General features: G+C 41.9%; 1 protein-coding gene across 3 annotated transcripts in view; it reads left to right on the forward strand.

The window, feature by feature from the left end:
* Positions 1-2,226: 2,226 nt before the first annotated feature.
* PRKD3 (protein kinase D3) overlaps positions 2,227-17,781 on the forward strand; it is a 42,708-nt gene continuing 27,153 nt past the window's right edge. The window contains exons 1-3 of one of the 3 annotated variants that reach the window (XM_030447000.1): positions 2,227-2,289; positions 4,895-5,943; positions 16,339-16,477. In XM_030447000.1, coding sequence (XP_030302860.1) covers positions 5,650-5,943; positions 16,339-16,477 — 433 coding nt within the window. In that variant the 5' untranslated portion in view covers positions 2,227-2,289; positions 4,895-5,649. Of the gene's footprint in view, positions 2,353-2,915; positions 2,970-4,894; positions 5,944-16,338; positions 16,478-17,781 lie in introns of those variants that run through there. The other 2 variants (XM_030446999.1, XM_030447001.1) reach the window with 2 other exon arrangements.

Below are 17,781 nucleotides of genomic sequence, written 5' to 3' on the forward strand. Positions count from 1 at the left end.
AAGGAACGATGAAGAACTTTGATGAAATCCACAGGAAATTCCTAATTAGGGTAGTCACAAAAATAATAAACCAGAATTCTTGCCCTGTCAGTTAGTGCAGAGAGAACTAATGCTGCACTATATAGTCACACAGACTCAGTTGTGCATATGCACACGTGTGTGCTGCTCTATAGATAGATGCTGAAATGCAGAGTTGTTTTCAGATGTTTTTTGCTCAGAGGTCTTTACAAACAGAAGTTTTTGGATGCTTCAGAGCATTTAGTAGAAAGTACTGTCACACAAATACTTAGAAGCAGTTCTCTTTGTTTTGGCTGATGCCTTCCTGTGTTCTGTAATAAATTTGTTTTAACTAATCCATCTTCTGTTCTAGTTTCTGGGAAAAAACCTATTATGGCTTAGGGCAGTAAATTAAATGGCACCAACCCTATTGGATGGTATAAAGCTGAGCTTCTTTGCAAATCGCTGCCCAGTGGCTCTGGTAATACCTAATATCCATCTGGTATCATCCATAAACAGCTATTTTTAGGGCTGTTACTCAGAAAGTGACAAGCTCGCTGCACTTTACATATTCTAGACTATGACTCCTTGCTGTGCTAAACATCAAAAATAATGTTTATGGAGGCAAGCTCTCTGTTTACAGTGGTGGTGTGTGGGAGTCCCACTTTAGAGGAAAAAGGAAACGAAGATTGCTCAGTTATCTGGTACAGAGCTTTGGCAAGAACATCCTCTATTCATGGAATAGCCTTCATTAAAAAAGTCCCAGGGTATTTTTTAGCATTCAAAACCAGTTAAAAGCAGAATCAACCATTAAGTGCTACAGTTTTAGTTTAAAGTAGTTCCAGATTTTGACAAGAAGCTAATTATTTATCAAATAGACTGCCTCCAGGCAGAACACAGACCTGGTTAACACTCTGTATCAGCTGCACTGTGTAAAGGTTTGATGCAAAATAGGGTGAAGTATGCGGAAAGACTCCACTCAGCTTCAGTGGGTTTTAGGCCAGGCCTCAGGAGTGTAAGATGAAGGAAATGAGAAAAGTACGTTAGAAACAGCACTATAGAAGCCAAAGCACTAATCTGATTCTCCATCTGTGTTTCGCTGAGCTGAGGATTACAAGCCTTTGAATGCTGACAGCTTGCCTTTTCCAAGTATTTTTTGTCTGGTATATCATTTAAACTGCAGTAACTTTTTATGGTAGTGGATATTATTTTAAGACTCTTAAAGAGAAACTGAATCCAAATTCAAGAAGGAAGATTATGGGTTGTCTGTTAGCAGGGAGCTTTGAAGCTGGGGGGAGGTTACAAACACAGTTTTGCTTTGTGACTGCTTTTGTAGAGAACTTTTGCTATATTTTAGTGTTTGCTAAATATCTTGGTTGCAGAGATTCGCTGATAATGCCAAGAGTGGCATCATTAATATAGAGCAGGAAGAGAGGATTTGGGTGAATCAGAGTATTGTGGGGGGGGGGACAGGGGAGACGGGAGGGGCTGACACATAGCAGCAGAGAGGGACAAGCGTGTCCAGAAGGGCCTGGAAAACTTCTCTGTAAGCTACAAGCTCATCGCTGGGGAGCACAGGCATCAGCAGACAGTTTGCAGAAAGCGGTTTCGAGCTATCAGGTCAGAGCGGCCACCAAAAAGACCGAGGCGATCCTGTGACACACTAGGTCAAGTATTTCCTGTGCTGAGATGAAGGGCCCTGTCCCAGGCCCTGGGGACGTCTCCGTGGGGCTGCTGAGCCACCCACGCCCCGGAAAGGTGAACTGAAAGTGGCGCAGATGGGAGAAGAGGGCTGCAGCCGGGCCGAGGAGCAGGAAGGCCCCAGGGCACTCCCTGAGGGACAGCGGGGAGGGCGGAGGAGCTGTCGAAACCGGAGGCCGGCGCTGGCACAACAGAGAACGGGTGCGAGCTGGCGCCGACCCAAATTTTGGCACGACCGGAGGCGCCGAGAGCAGTACAGGCGAGAGACAAGGGCGGCGGCGGGGAGGCGGCTGCAAGATGGAGCGCAGGCAACCGCTGCAGGCGCCGCCCCGCTCCCCGCCGTCCCGTTAGCGGCTCAGGGCAGCAACCGCCACGGGCAAGAAAACTAACGGAAACTATTTCGGGGCGGGCTGCGCATGCGCTGCCTCATCGGCCAAGCCCAGCTCCCGCGGGGTACGCCGGGGCTTGTAGTTCTCTGGGCTGCGGCTACCCGGGTCAGAGAGGGGATGCGGGACTACAGCTCCCGGCAGTCCCGCAGAGCAGCCCGTCCCGGGCGGCTCTGGTGTGTGCGGGGAGCCGCGGGGCTGCGCGGTGGGTGAGATGCGCGCGAGGCAGCTCCGGCCCGGGGACGGGCGGTGTCTGGCGGGGCCGCAGGTGAGGGCGGCGGGGCGGGGTTCGCCGACTCCGTTGTGGCCGGGAGCCGGCGGGGGCGGGCGGGGAGACCGGGGGCCGGGCCCTCCGCGGCGGGGAAGGGCGGGGGCGGACTCGGAAAGTTCCTGCCGCGGCGGGAGCGGCGACGTCGCCGCTATCGACCCTGGTGAGGACCCTGCCCCGGGGGTTGTGGAGTGGCCTCCGCCGCCCCCCGCGGGGGGAAGCGCCGTCGCGGCGGCAGCTCCGCCCTGGCGCGGGGGTTCCCCCGGGGTGGGGGTGCCGGGCCGAGGCCACATCATCTCCGGAGAGCGGCGCCGCGGGGAGCTGTGCCGGCAGGGGCGGGCCGCCCAGCGGGGATTTAAACCTGGGAGGGACGGGACAGCGGCTGCTGCCAGCTCCAGCCCGGACGGGACTGCGTGACCCGCGGCAGGCAGGACGCATCCCGCCGGCGGCTCCTTCGCCGGTCCCGCCTCAGCCCAGCCCGTGGCGGCGGGGAGGCCGCCCGCCTTCCGAACCCTCGCATCTGCGGGCAGCCCCAAGGTCCGGCTGCGGGGTGGCAAGGGCGGGCGGCAGTCAGACCCTCCCGGCGGGAGCCCGGAAAGCGAGCGGCTACTCCGGGGGTGAGAGGGGCGAGAGGAGCGGCGGGGTGGGGTGGGGGTCCGGGTCCGTGTTGTGGCTAGCAGGGGGAAGGGAGGGCGAATGAAGTGCCAGGTGTTGGGAGAAGCTGCTTGATTTGGGAGCAGCCCCAAGAGGAAGGGGAGGGTCAGCCTTCTGCCTGCGAGCTGTGCTGCCTTCATTAGTCCTTCTGCCCCTCCGCTTCCTGAGGTGTAGGGTTTTTTGTGTTTTTCTATATTTTTATGTATCCTATGTATATAAACATAGAATCCTAGGCTTAAATATAGATATCAATATCATCCTACTTTATTTGGTGTTCAGAATCTGTTTATCCAGGCCACAAAGTGAGTAGTTCTGGTGGTTTTCCTTTCTTAGAAAGATCCATTCTTAACTACCAAGTAGCAAAAGTAAACTTCATTAAAGGCTTTTACGCAGATAACTTCGGTATGAAAAGGCTTTGTAAATGCAAATGCACCATGCTTTTGGTAAATATAATTAACATTCTAATTAAGCAGCCTTAGGTGAGCTTTTTCGGTGTGTTTTTACTGTCTAAATGAAACTTGCTTAGTAGACACGTGAATTCTTTCACATTGTATGGCTTTTCCATTTTTTTATTATTTTGCTTAGGTATTACTGGGTTTTAATTCAGATCCACCCCTAAAGCTTTGTATTTGCTGTCTCTGATATCTGTGAGAAGTGAGGGAGAAAAAAACCAGCATGTAGAACACAGAAATGAGTCATCTCCAAGCCAAGTTGAAGGCACCGATTTGTTCTCTCTTCTGGAGCCCCTGTTGTCACAGAACCCAGAGCTTAATTCCTTCCAGTACTGAACCTTCATGTTTCTGTCTTTTGTTATCTATTTTTTAAATGCAGTGGCAGTGGGGTTTTGAGTTCTTACACTGGTAAATATCAGGAGTGGGTAATCTATTAAGTGGACTGTTTTACTGGTTATCAGTCTTATTTCTAATAAAAGGATAGTTTATATTGTGGGTGGTAATCTTTGGTATTTCTATTCTAAAAATTCATTTAATCTTAATAACTTTGAGAGGTTTTTTTGTACATGAAAGAAGGAAAAATTAAATGAGTGTATTGATTTTGGTGTTTTCGGTGACTCTAAGCTCCTTTTAATCTGTTAGTGGTACTTGAACCACTGTTGCTTTCTAAGCTTTTTCTGTGGCAGAAGTTACATGAGGAATGTAAAAATTATTATTTTGGGGCATTTCAGTTGCTTATGTAATGCTTGAAATACTGACTCAGGTAGCACAGCATCTTGTAACAACTATTTTTTGCCTGTAATTATGACATTATTTGTTTTAACAGGTTGTAGCACACTTGTTTTTCTAATTACATGCAATCATTAAATAATTTTTTTTCAAAGGGACCAGTGCTCAGTTGTATGCTGTCTCCCTACAGTTGGGATTTGTGCAAGGTGTTCTTCAGTTGTCTCGAATAAAAGTATTAAAGTACATGGTATCCTGAGTACATGCTACATAGAGGATATTTTATTTTTGTCATTATGGTTTTTTTGACTTCTCAATGCATTAATAAATTTCTTTCTCTACCCACTACCAGCTTCTAAGTATACACCTACAGAATAGAGTTGTGATCTCTTCCCCCTTTTTTCTTCTTAGTTTCCTGTTTTTTTAATTTTTTTTCCTCTTCTTTATTATAAGTGCTTTACTTTACAAAATTACTGTTAATTAAAAGACATGGTAACCTACTGGGCAGTGTTAGGTCTGATTTGTCTTCTGTATTATACAGTATCATAACTGAAGCTTAAGTTCCAGTTAAAAGTACAAGATGTTAGTAGCATAACATATATGTGAGCAAGGAATTGGTGATCCTTGTGCTTCAAAGTAGAGTGGCTATGACATTGCTATGCAATTTTATATATTCATGTGAAATAACAACTTTATCTTTTCCCCTACAGGCAGAGTACAACGTTTCAAAATGCTGGAGATTATCTGGCTGAAGCTAGAGATTACATCTAATGTGATTGTGTCTTCAGACATTCTGCTCCTGCATTTAATGAACTAAAATATTTTATAAAAATGAAATTGGATACCTTCACTGATCTCCAGGTTAACTTTGTCCTGTGAACTCAGAGACGACTTTCTGAAGGAGGAATAGATTCATTACATATGTGGACTTCTGTTGTTGCTCAAGGATACAGTGGGTGTTTTGTTTTTTGTTTTTTATTCCAAAAGGCTATCTACATGAAGATGTGTCTGCATTTAAGATGTGATCTGTTGAATTAGGTGAACAAGGATACTGTTAATGAGTTACCAACACTTATTCTAGCTGTGTTTCCAGCTTTTTTTTTTTTTTTTTAATACATAAACATGAAGGACAAGTATAAAACATCAGAGCTGATGTATTTCTGTGAGGCCTTTATGTAAGCCTCTGTTGTCCGGACGTGGTGCTAAAGGACAGGCAGTCTGCTTTTGATCAGCTGATTGTAAATGTGGGAAGAGAACCTTTAATTTAAAATAACTTAGAGCTGAAATTATTTTACTCTCTGGCTTGCACAGAATGAAAGGGAAAATGAAGATTTACTGTTCAGGGGCATTTCAGTGAACTAAGAAGGGGAAGGTTACATTTATCCTTGTTCAAACCAAGAACTGACAACATACATTTCTTAGAATTTGACTACTAGGGAGATCTCAGCAGAGCAAAGCAAGGCAGATGTCAGCAAACGACTCTTCTCCCCCATCCTTACAGAAGTTTTCCCCACCTACATGTCATGCTGCTGCTGCACCACAAACCCCAACTCTGTCTTCGAGTCCCCAGTCGGGGCTCTCCAGTCGTCTCTCCAATGGCAGTTTCAGCACACAGAGCCTCACCAACTCCCGAGGCTCTATGCACGGCATCTCCTTCCTTCTGCAGATCGGTCTCACTCGAGAGACTGTCACCATTGAAGCTCAGGACCTGTCCCTCTCTGCTGTTAAAGACCTCGTGTGCTCTATAGTTTACCAGAAGGTATGGTATAACACCACCACGCCCTGCTGACAGTAGCAGTTGTTTTGTAACAGACTGATAGTGGGAACAGGTGACTGGAATAAGCCAAGAGGTTTGGTACAGTGACAGAGATGCCATGCTAGATATCTGCAGTTATGCACAAAGAAATTTTGCTAACTTCTAAGACAGAAGGTCATAATTTAAAAGGAGTAAGCCCTCTTGTTGCTTTCTTGCCTGTGAAATCTAGTGAAAGATGTAGTAAATTTTCTGCAAGAATTAGTTTTCATGATATGGAGAATGCATTTTCTGCTTTTCGGTGATTGTCACTGATATCTTAGATTTTTACTAGTTTGTGCTTACTACTGTTCAGGAGTATTCTTGGAACAGTATAGCCAGCTGTAATGAAAGGAGACTGATGGTGGCTACAGAAATGCGCTGCAGACCTGTAGAGCTGCATGATACTGGCTTTTCTTTTTATTTCTAGTTATTAACTGAAAACCCCACCAAACAGCTAATACTGACCTGGTGTTGTCATTACATGGAGGAATGCATGCATTGCTCTTCTATGAAGGGACTGCTGTCAGCATATCTTAATTTTTATCAAGAGGGGTTGACCAAGAAATGAAAGAATCCTAGCATGCTTTTAGAATGTGTCTTGATTAAGCTGCTGCAATTTCTGACTCTTTAGGAAGGAAATAACACTGATCTTGCTGTTTTTGTATCTGAATTTTATCTTTGTTTTGGTTAGGTTAATGTTGTTTCATAAAGTAATGACATAATTACTCTTTTCCCTCAAGGCTGGGGGTGGATGAGAGGGAGGGAGATGAAGGTAGATTATTTTGTAAGAAATTGTTTTCTCCATGTCTTTTGTTGCTGTGATTAGAATTTTTAGTTAGTGAGTTTTATCAGATGGTTCTTTCTCATTTAATAGCTTGAAAGAAAGTAAATGTGATTGTAAGAACTCTCATTTGTGTATGCTTATATATATATTTATATATATATATAAAAATATATATATATATTTTACCCATCCAACAACTTGCTACATCTTAAAAAAAAAAGATGGCAAGCAAGCAGATCTCATAATATCTTTATGGGCTACCAAATGTAGTTCAGCATTTTAGTGCCTTTCTGAAGAGACTGACTTTTTTAGTAATTTTTTTTTTTTACCACACACATTAGGTGCACTTTTTTACAGCCATTTTAGGGGCTGCGTTTTCTTTCTATATCAACTCCGTCTTTTTGCATCTGCCTATTTCCTGTCTTCTGTCATAAAGAAAGACAAAAACAAATAGATTCACACTTATTTTCCCTTTCTGTTTTTTTGGCTGAATCATCTAAAGATTAGCTCAAGTTCTTGTTATAGCTCAGGAAACCTCTTACATGCTGATCCTAGTCTGCTGCAAAACTGATGAGGATTTCATGAGCAGTTCTCTTCTGTCTGGCTTTTAGTCAGTTTATGCTCTGCTGCAGCTGATGCTACCAGTAAATGACTGCTCAGTGAGAACATGTTTGCAGGCAGCCAGCTGATCAGGAAGCAACCTTATGTGTGCTGGATTCATCTTTCATAAGTGGTTTTCCAGCCAGAGCACAAGTAGCAGTATCTTCCCTCCACCCTCTATTTGACAGCAGTATGTCCTGCCGTGACTGTTTTTTTCTCTTAGATCTGGTGACTGCTACAAGCATATATAATATTCTGTTATTAAGAAATAGGTAATTTTGTATTCATGTCGAAATAGTAAACTGTTCTTTTGTGTGCTGTCATGCATATGGCTGTTTTTTCCAGTTCAAAACTTTGAAGCTACTGGGTATACCTTTGAGATTCAAGAGTGTTAAAACTTCCCTTAATTTGGATTTAGAGTCTGCTTGGATTGTGTTTTCTTTACCAGTTCCTGGTTCTCAACTTCAGGGTGCCATATAGTTTGTTCTAATGATCAAGTAGCAGGGTCTATTTACAGTTGTCCTTCTTTAATGAGAAAGAAGAAATATATTTTTTTTACTTGGAATACCATATAGATTTTCTTCTTATTTGAGTGGTATCTTTGCTAGAATTAAATGGAAGTTTACTTACTTTTTAATAGTGCTTCTAAATCACTTTTCATCTTTGTATTTTTTCCTCATATCTCAAACAAAACACAAAGTTTCAGCTCATTTGCTTGGGAGGTTGAACTGCCTGCCTATTTCAGGCTACAATTACAGTATCAAAAATGATGGTTAGGAATTACAGTAAATCTCTGAGGAGGATGGATTTTAACTTTTAAAAATAATTATACCATCCGCAGAAGTTTTCAGAGAAGCAAGTTATGCTTTACCTATTTCGTCCAGGGAAGATTAATCACTGGGGAGAGGGGAAATAATTCTACAAGAGCCTATGTTTAAGAGCTGTTGAGGTAGTAAATAAGCACTGTATTTACCTAATTAATTTTGATAGCTTTTTCTGTATTGCCAGTCTTGCTGTATTTTTGCTGTTCGGCTGTGGTGCTTTCTGCTTCAGACACTGGTATTTGGATGAGCTTGCTGAGGTTTTGCAGAAGGGTAATTAAAAGTAGCATCAGCAGAACTGAAACTAATGAGAGTGTCTGCAAGGAGAGCAAGATGAATAATGCAAATATTTGAATCATAGAATCATAGAATTGGCTGGGTTGGAAGGGACCTCAGAGCTCATCAAGTCCAACCCTTGGTCCACTACTGCTGCAGTTAGCAGACCATGGCACTGAGTGCCACATCCAGTCTCTTTTTAAATATCTCCAGGGATGGAGAATCCACTACTTCCCTGGGCAGCCCATTCCAATGCTTGATCACCCTCTCCGTAAAGAAATTCTTTCTAATATCCAACCTAAACCTCCCCTGGCACAACTTAAGACCATGCCCTCTTGTCTTGCTGAGAGTTGTCTGGGAAAAGAGACCAACCCCCACCTGGCTCCAACCTCCTTTCAGGGAGTTGTAGAGAGTGTTGAGGTCTCCTCTGAGCCTCCTCTTCTCCAGGCTGAACACCCCCAGCTCCCTCAGCCTCTCCCCATAGGATCTGTGCTGGATCCCTTCAGCAGCCTGGTTGCCCTCCTTTGGACCAGCTCCAGGACCTCCATATCCTTCCTGAACTGAGGGGCCCAGAACTGGACACAGTACTTGAGGTGTGGCCTCACCAGGGCTGAGTACAGGGGCAGAATCACTTCCTTGGACCTGATGACCACGCTGTTCCTGATACAGGCCAGGATGCCATTGGCCTTCTTGGCCACCTGGGCATACTGCTGGCTCATGTTCAGCTTCCTGTCAATCCAGACTCCAAGGTCCCTCTCTCTCTGGCTGCTCTCCAATGTGATGTATCTCTTAGCTGTGTTAAAAATGTTGTAAACATTAGGAGAGGAGCAAGAACTTTTTTGAAGTTCAATGCTAAATTTGGAGAGCACTGTGGTAGGGATATTGTCTATCAGAATGCTCAATATGAGTCCTCTGAAAAAACAAACTTTAGACTTTATAAGGATGCTTCAGAAATTCCCGGTTGTAGTCTCAATCTATCCTTATCTTGATTGCTCCATATTAAAGTACCAGACAATAGAGGTCTTGGGGTGAGTCTGAAGAGGTGCTAGCGCATGAACAGATATGACTGCTAGAATGGTCATGGAGAGTGTTTAGAAGCATAAAAATGGGTAACATAAGTTGCAAATGGACAGTGTATGTCCTTACACAATGATCATATATTACAGAGGAGAGTTCTAAATCCTGTTTTGTGCTTAAATAGTGTTTCTTCATTCCTCACACGAGAGGACATGAAGTAGAACAGTACCTTGTTGGATGCTTCACTAGCTTAAAAACTAGAAACTGACATGTGGTGATGTTCTGCTGCCTTCAAACTGAGAATTATGTAGGACAGGATACTATAAAGGCTTTATTCTATCTTATTTATTTTGTTCCAGTTAAACTAATAGCTATAAATTAAGAACATTTGATTGTTCTGTACTATGACTTGTATAGTATCAGTACCTGCAAGATTTATTTTTTCTGTAACTTCGAAAGCTTTACTTTCATGATTCTGAAACTTCCCTTATCTACCTTTTCCATCTACAAACCTGTCCTTCATCCTTTTTGATTTCAGTCATATTCTGCATCATTTTTCTTTACGTACTTTTCTGCCAGTGGCTTTGGTACATTTTGCTCTGAAAGTGTCTGCCTGAAACTCTTGGGATCCTTTCTAATCATTACCTTCCCTCTGACTGGAGTTCTGATGTGCTGTTTACCTGTACAATCTGCTTCCTAATCTTCCACACCAGTTTTTCCCCTTCACTGAAGCCACCCAAGTGGTCACCACTTAGGAGAAATACCTATTTGGCTTTGCTGTTTTACTGATTAACAAACTTTTCTCAGATTTTTTCTTCTGTATTTTCATAAAGCTGTGCTCTCATATGCCTTAAATTTAAAAAGAGGGGGAAAAAAAAGCCAAACTAAACTTATTTTCTCTATCTCTTCCTCATCTTTCTCTGCCTTTATGTATCTCATGTTTCATTCATGTTTGCTGCAGTTGTTTCTTGTATATTTATCTTCTTTTTGAGTTTGATTGAGCTTAGTATGTTTTGGTCTATCTTGTCTCTTACTTCATCTCCAAAAGTAATTCTTCCTTCTGTGGCCTGCCTGTTTCAGATTTGTTCTTAAACCATCTCCACTAACAATGTTTACAATTCTGCTATTGCTGAACTCTTCCATATGTGCTACATTTTTGTTTTTCTTGTCTAGTATCTTTCTTCAAAGTAGTCTCAAAATTGTCTTGCTTATATATAGGCTTGAAGCTCTTATTTAGCACCTGTTTCTTTCATCTTAATCCATGCAGCCTTCATCTGTTTGGTGTCTTTGCTTTTACTAGCAATAATATTTTAATTATCTTAATTTTTCTTCATCCTAACATGATCAGTATCTTTCAACTGCAGATGCAATCAATTGTCTGTCTCTCAGCAGCAAATTAGTGATTGTGTGTAATCTCATTTCTACTTGATTACTGGCTTTGGCTTTCTTCCTTTTTTTTTTTTTTTTTTTTTTTTTTGTCATCATTCTGTCTCTAAGCAGAGTCCGTAAGGTGTTACCGTTTACTTTATACGTTCTCTTCTCTCCCAACAGTATTTAAACTTCCTTACTAGTGTTAATGCCTTGATTGTTTTCTGTCACATTGTGCTGTTTTGACTTCCCAAATTCAGGCCTTAATCTGTCAAGCACAGGTACTTAACATGTACACACAGATTTTTGTTTCTTCAAGACCATGAACTGCATAAAGCATTGAGAACACAGTCACTGGAAGTATAGCTGTGTTTGAAAGGAGTTAAATTTTGCATATTTCACCTGCTTGTGAGTCTTTCTACCATTTCTGTATTTTCATACTTTCATTGTGTCTATAAATGAAACCATGAAAGTACCATGTACCATGAAAGTCCTGGTACATTGTATTCTCCGCTCAATAATCTGAATTGAATGTAATCCTGTCAGTCTGTATGCACTTTTTTGGACAATCCTGCTTATTTTTTTTTAATTAGAGTAGATGGGAGGGATTTAATTTTTAATGATTGGAATATGGCTGAAGTCCATCCAGTTTCCTTTGAAGATGAAATAGACTGGGGTACAGAGAGGAGGAAAATGAGGAGATGTGTTCACACATTTTGCTTGATAATCAGGCAAAAGCAAGCCTGACATGAAAAAAGCAGACAAATATATCTGTGGAATTCTCTGTGGCAATTAAACGAGTGACAATTAACTGTATATCTGTATTATTTGCATAACTAAGAACTCAGGTTTTAATGGGGCTGGATTAAAGTAATCTGGATAGCTAGTGCTTCAGTGAGGGCTGCTGAAGGGAAAAAAATGTGTTTATTTTAAAACATACTTTAAATTGTCATGTTGTGGAAAGATCAGAACACGTGGCATGAATATGAACTCTCTCCCAAGGATTTGGATGCTGCCATGATAATGTCTATCTAACGAAATTGTTGCAGAGGTGTTGACCTGAAATTTACTATGATTTATCACATTTTAACATATGTACTAATAAAATATTGATAAATAAGAATCATATTACAAGGATTGTATTGCAATCCACCCATATTACAAATTGATCTCTTAAACTGTTGCAGTAATAACATACTTTGGTGTAACAAGTGGTTAGCAGTATTTCAGCCATCCTTCTGGGTTTTTCTCCTGGGTAATAGTTCATGGTACTGATTTTTGAATGGCTCTAAAATGAATGCAAATCATGGTTTTTATTAATCATCAGTGCTCATATCTCTTACCCTCTGTTGGTCTGTCTTGTTGACTTGTCATATTCTTTCTTTATATGAGATAAATAAGGCAGCAGAGTAATAGAAAGTGCAGGCATGAGAGGATGGGAGCTGAGGAGTCCTGGGGGCATGGAGCTGGTATTTGCAGGGCAGCTAAACATTTCCAGCATGGTATTAGGTTTGTATGCTGGAAAACCTGGCCAAGCAGTAGTCCAAGTGTGTCTGTACTGAGGCATCTGGTGAGGGAAAGATCTCATGCAACATGTTTGAAGCAAATTGCCTGTTTAAAAATGTGATTTGGCACACGATTCTATAGAGTGGGAGTGAATAGCTGAGTAGGGATGCAGGGTAATAGGTTGGAGTGATTTCACTGAACGAAGAGACTTTCTAAGGTAATGGGTGTTTTGCACCATTAGACTCTGGAATTAACTTTAAGTGGTTTGAAGCATTTGTTTTCAGTTATGATGGGTCATGAGATATTGGACCTTGAAACAATATCCGCCTACACTTTTCCCTAGTGTGAATTTTTGGCGACTGGTCTAGAATTTTGTAAAGTAAGTCCTGGAACTTGAAGTAGAGGGATTTTTCAGTTACTGCCAAGATAGAAAGAAGCCTCAGTTGTGTTTTGCTGCAGCAATACTGGCTGCTGCATATTGAGTTCTGGTTAACAAGAATGGTGTAAGGCACTATCACTTAGAACTAGATGGACTGTAATACTTACAGTGTAAGCATTCTAGGTAACACCAATTGTTTTTCCTCAGTGTAACTGCAATAATACAGTAGTTGTGTTACTATTACCACCCAAACACTAAGGATTGCATGCATTCTTCAAGTAAGTTGATAATATTGGTGTACTAGAGATTAATTTTGGCACAGTCTGTTGCATACGTAGACTTCCCACAAGTGATTTCCTGTAGTTAGTTGCTCTTTTGGAGCTCTGGACACTGGGAACAGTCTCTTTTTGCTTTTAGGAAACATAGTAATAGTGGGATTAGCAGTTTACATGTTCTGAGTCACTGTGCAGATACTTTGGGTTTTTATGGAGGAAAGTAATGGCCATATAATCCTGTAAGATAAAACAGGCTTTAAAAAATTCTGCTTCGAGTTGTGTTTTCAAGTTTACATTAGGAGCTCTTAACACTTCAAAGGAATTGGACAGTGTTCTTCCTTAACAGCTCCATGTAACTGAGCCTCAGGAAGGCTATAAAAGCTGTACTTTGCTGCAGTACAAGAGGGAAAAAGTTGGTGGTGTACAACTTGAGCATAGTTTGAGCTTTGCGTAAAAATTCTCTTCAAAGATACCACTTGAAATAAAACCTTGTTAATCGATGAGGTTATGCTTGGCCAGCAGTCCACACAGAGCCTTTCTGGCGAAGGTGCTCGGAAGGAATGCTGGATTCCCGAGCGGGACGGGGAACGGAAGAGAGAGCAGGGCTCTGCAGGTCTGTAAGGAGCCAAGCTGCCTCCACAGCTTCCCCCCTCGAAGCCTGGCCCAGTGCCTCAGACATGGGTTCTGCTGGGCCACCTGCATCTCATCAGGGCTGGCCCTGCAGAGGGCATCCAGCCAGTGCTTCCATCGCTTGGGCACATGGGGCTGGGGTGAGGGCAGAGGAGAGTAAGCTGAGCAATCAGGAGAGGCATCTTTGTGTTAGGGTCTGTTTTTTATAACAGGGAAATCACAGGGGGAGGTGTGCAAGGAAAGGGCAGGACTTGTTCATCAAACTTGGAAGGTTTCACTAGGGATGATTTAAGCTGACAGCCCCCTGGCTAGAGGTGAGGCTGTTGAGGTCCAGGTTCAACCTACAGCAAGACTGACCAGGTATTCCCAGTAGGCAAAGGCACTTTGGTACAGGTCTACAATATGTATACACACAGATGACACAGGCAGACAGACAGAGCACTCACATGTAAAAACAGCAGCAGTAGTCTCATTCTGTACCTGGTGGTTCAGAATGAAGGTCTGTTAGTGGAAACATGCACAAAACCAAACAAAAAAGGTGGATATCTCCAGCAGCTGTGCTCTGGCACTCTGCCCAGTAGCAGCTCTCTTGGTCTCTTCAGTTGCTGGCACCTGGATATTGAAGCTATTGGGATTGCAGCCCTGCTCCAGTTGTTGGCCCTGGATTTCACTCACTGGTCTCTCCAGTCACTTGCATCACAGGTACCATAGGTCCTCTGACCTGTGGTCTGGCTCCAGTTGCTGGCACTTGGACCTCCCCCACCCCAAGCACACACCCGTGCTCAGAATGAGAACCCAGCATCCTGGAAAAGAGTTAGAAATGGAATTCAGTTACAAGATGGGACAGAGTGCTGATCAAGCCCAGGGCATGGCTTGTTCTGACTGTTTACAGGTCACCAGCCTTTTTAAACTTCTTAACCCTTTTTTTCCCCCTACATTTGTTCTTCCCTGAATCACCTTTTTCTTTGCCTTTGTTTCCTTCCATAAATGTCCCATAATAAGCCTTGTACAGTCCTAGTTCCCTGGGGCCTTATGATGTGTCCCGTACAATTGGGCAGCAACCCCTCTCAGTCCAGAAGGTGTGCTGGTGGTGATGTATCTTGATGGGCTTTATGGATGGAAATTGGGGCTGAGGCTCTTCTGTGACAGCCCTGGTCTGGCTTTCCCTGGAGTCCTTAATTTGGGTCCCCCAGTTGCCCTTGTGTCTTTGTGCTCACCTGACATTGGAAATGGGCACCTGGTGTGCTGGTGGCTTCTGTGATGGGCTGGGAGGAGCTGGGCAGGGTGTTGTGTGGGCTTCCCAACCTGGGGAGCTCCTCTCTGCTCCTTTGTAGGCATGCAAGCACCTAACCTGACAGGTAGGATAGATGAGGGAGTTGTTGCAAGGCTCCTCAGCTGCTCCTCTCCCTGTTGTGGATTCAGGAAAACTGTGTTGCAGCTACAGCTCTGTGGTACCAATGATCTGATTATCACTATTATAATGGTTTTAGTTTTTTGAATTAAGGCTTTGGAAATGGAGGTTAGGCACACGTGATGCCTAGAAAAATGTGTCCTGGGTGAAGTCAGTCACATAGATCTGTAGAAAATGTATACAGGGTCTGTGTTTAATGGTAGATTTCTTGCAATAGATACTAGCATAGGTTATTGTTAGTCTTTTTAGGCCTGGGCTTGTAATTCTCCATCTTAGTCTTGTGATGCTGCATCTTAGTATGAAAACTACTGATCAAGCAGAAGCTGGTAAATAGAGCAAATACCTTTTATGAGGTTAAATATTGCCTTTCAAAAATCAACAAAATCAGCCTTTCATAGTCATTTCATCTGTGTGTATGAATACTTGTTTTGAGAGGACAGTAAAACATGTCACTACAGTGTCATAAGCATTCATGATGAACAGCTTAAAAGGTCAATTTAATTAACCTAGAAACAATGAGGATGTTGATGCCAACAGTTCTAATGATCTAGAAGAGATATTTTTATTTTTTTAAGAATACATCTATGCCATATAAATGAATTTAGCCTTTGTCTGGAATTAACTTGAAAATCAAATCTCAATTATAGGCATTATACTGTTTTTACATACTTTGGAATCAATGCTGATGTTTCCTATGTAGATTTGCAATATTCTCTTCTGTCCTTGTGGGGACTTGAGGTTTTCTTTTCTTACATCTGTGGATCTAAACTGTTGTAGAACAAGGACATGGAGCCTCTGTTGGCTTGTACCTTAAGAATAGTGTGGCAGTTACTGCTGAGATGTCTCAAGCTGAATACCTGCCCAACCAGAATATCTGTGAAATAAGCATTTCAGGTGGTGGTATCTGAGTTAGAAAGATCTGTGTTGGCTTTCACGTGCCAGACTGATTATGCATGTCAGAGAAATTAAAAACCCAAAGGAACAAAATCCCTAATATTTTTGTCTTTCAAACATGGAAAAATAGTGTCACCTTTAGTAGGGAAGAATAGGAAAGAAGCTAGTGTTGAGAGATTTTATGTTTTGTTTTGCTGTGGGTTTTTTTGTTAGGTTTTTTGTTTGTATTTTTAATTTATTTTAGTTCAGAAAATGCTTTAGTTCCTCAGAAATAAGCAGATCTATTTTGTTTTCATGGAGCACTTTAAACAGTCAAGTTCTGTAACTGTTTTTAAAAATATTTATGCATAGGACTGTCAAAGAGCAGGTGTTAATTTAGAGTTTGCTTTCTGTTGCAGTTCCCAGAGTGTGGTTTCTTTGGCATGTATGACAAAATTCTCCTCTTCCGTCATGACCTGAACTCAGATAATATTCTGCAGCGAATTACATCAGCAGAAGAGATACACGAAGGAGACCTTGTTGAGGTTGTACTCTCTGGTAGGTATTGTTGTAACAGTGGAACAGTGCTTTATTCACTAAACAAAATGAAGATAGGACTTTATGGAACATTATTATCATGCTTGCCTTGAGTTGACTTAAGTCTTATACTGGGTCGCAGTTTTGGGGTAGAGTTTGCCAAGAAAATTGAAGGGCTACTGATGCTTCCAGCATGTATTTGGGTTTCCTGTGCCTGTTATTGAAAACAGTATCTTTTAAACAGCAAAGTCTAGAGTGTTTGCTATTAACCTTTTAAACACTTCAATAATAAGGACAAAGAAACCCCCAACCCCTAACTAATTTGAACTGTACCCTGTCAAATTCAGCCAAAAATCAGCTCTGGTTAAACTACAGATAAAAGCTGGAGTAGTATTGATAACATATTTTTCAGACTTTGAGGATTAAGTGCCAAACTGAGGTTATCCTCTAGGAAAGAGATATCTCTTGACTGTCATGGGATTAGATTTGTAAATTGGATTAATACAGCATGATTTCTGAGTTGTAAGGGTGTGTACCTTAACTGCATTTCAGGATCTACTGTTCTAGGCATGTTCTAGGGTGTTCAGATGTTGACCACCTTGATTTGAGCTTTTAATTGCTTCTGATGAACACCATATTTGGAATTTTTTTTGTGTATGCCTCTTCTTGACAGCCTCTGACAGTTTCCTTATAAACAGACAGACCACCAGAAACTGAGGTGTTTTGAAGACATGTTAATCTCTTTCAGTGGGGTTTTAACTTAGATATAAGAATTGGAAGTGCTAGTACCTATTAGATCAAAGAATAGCAGCTTTGAGGGCAAGGTAATCATGGTGTAAAATGCCAATTTTTTTTGTTTTTGTTTTTTATATTCCAAAGAAGCAAGGCAAAAAATTCATTTAGATACATCTATGCTTGTTTAAGAAAGATAACATTACTAGTGAAGTTTCCAATGTGCTATGGAAGCTCTGTCAACAGTTCTTTTTGATACACAGACAGTTCACTATAGTAAGCTTTTACTGAAGAAGCCCTTTAGAAGGTAAATATGTAACCTCTCCTTTTTTTGAAAAGCTGTCCTAGCTGTCCTTTGAAAATTTTGTAGGTTGCAAACAGCTTGAGAATTAAGTTGCTTTTTCTAATGTTTACTGTTAAGCTGATTTTGGCAAAGCTCTTTTTTTTTTTTTGCCTTTGCAACTTAGTGAGGTTTTAAGCATCATGACTCATACTGTTGATCAGTTGTGGCTATTGGTCTACAGAATCCAACAGATTTTTTTCCTCAAACAAAAAAAGGCTTACTGAGAACTATATAATCTTCTAAATGGATG

Source organism: Calypte anna, chromosome 3 (assembly GCF_003957555.1).
Source record: "Calypte anna isolate BGI_N300 chromosome 3, bCalAnn1_v1.p, whole genome shotgun sequence".
NCBI classification, from domain to species: Eukaryota; Metazoa; Chordata; class Aves; order Apodiformes; family Trochilidae; genus Calypte; species Calypte anna.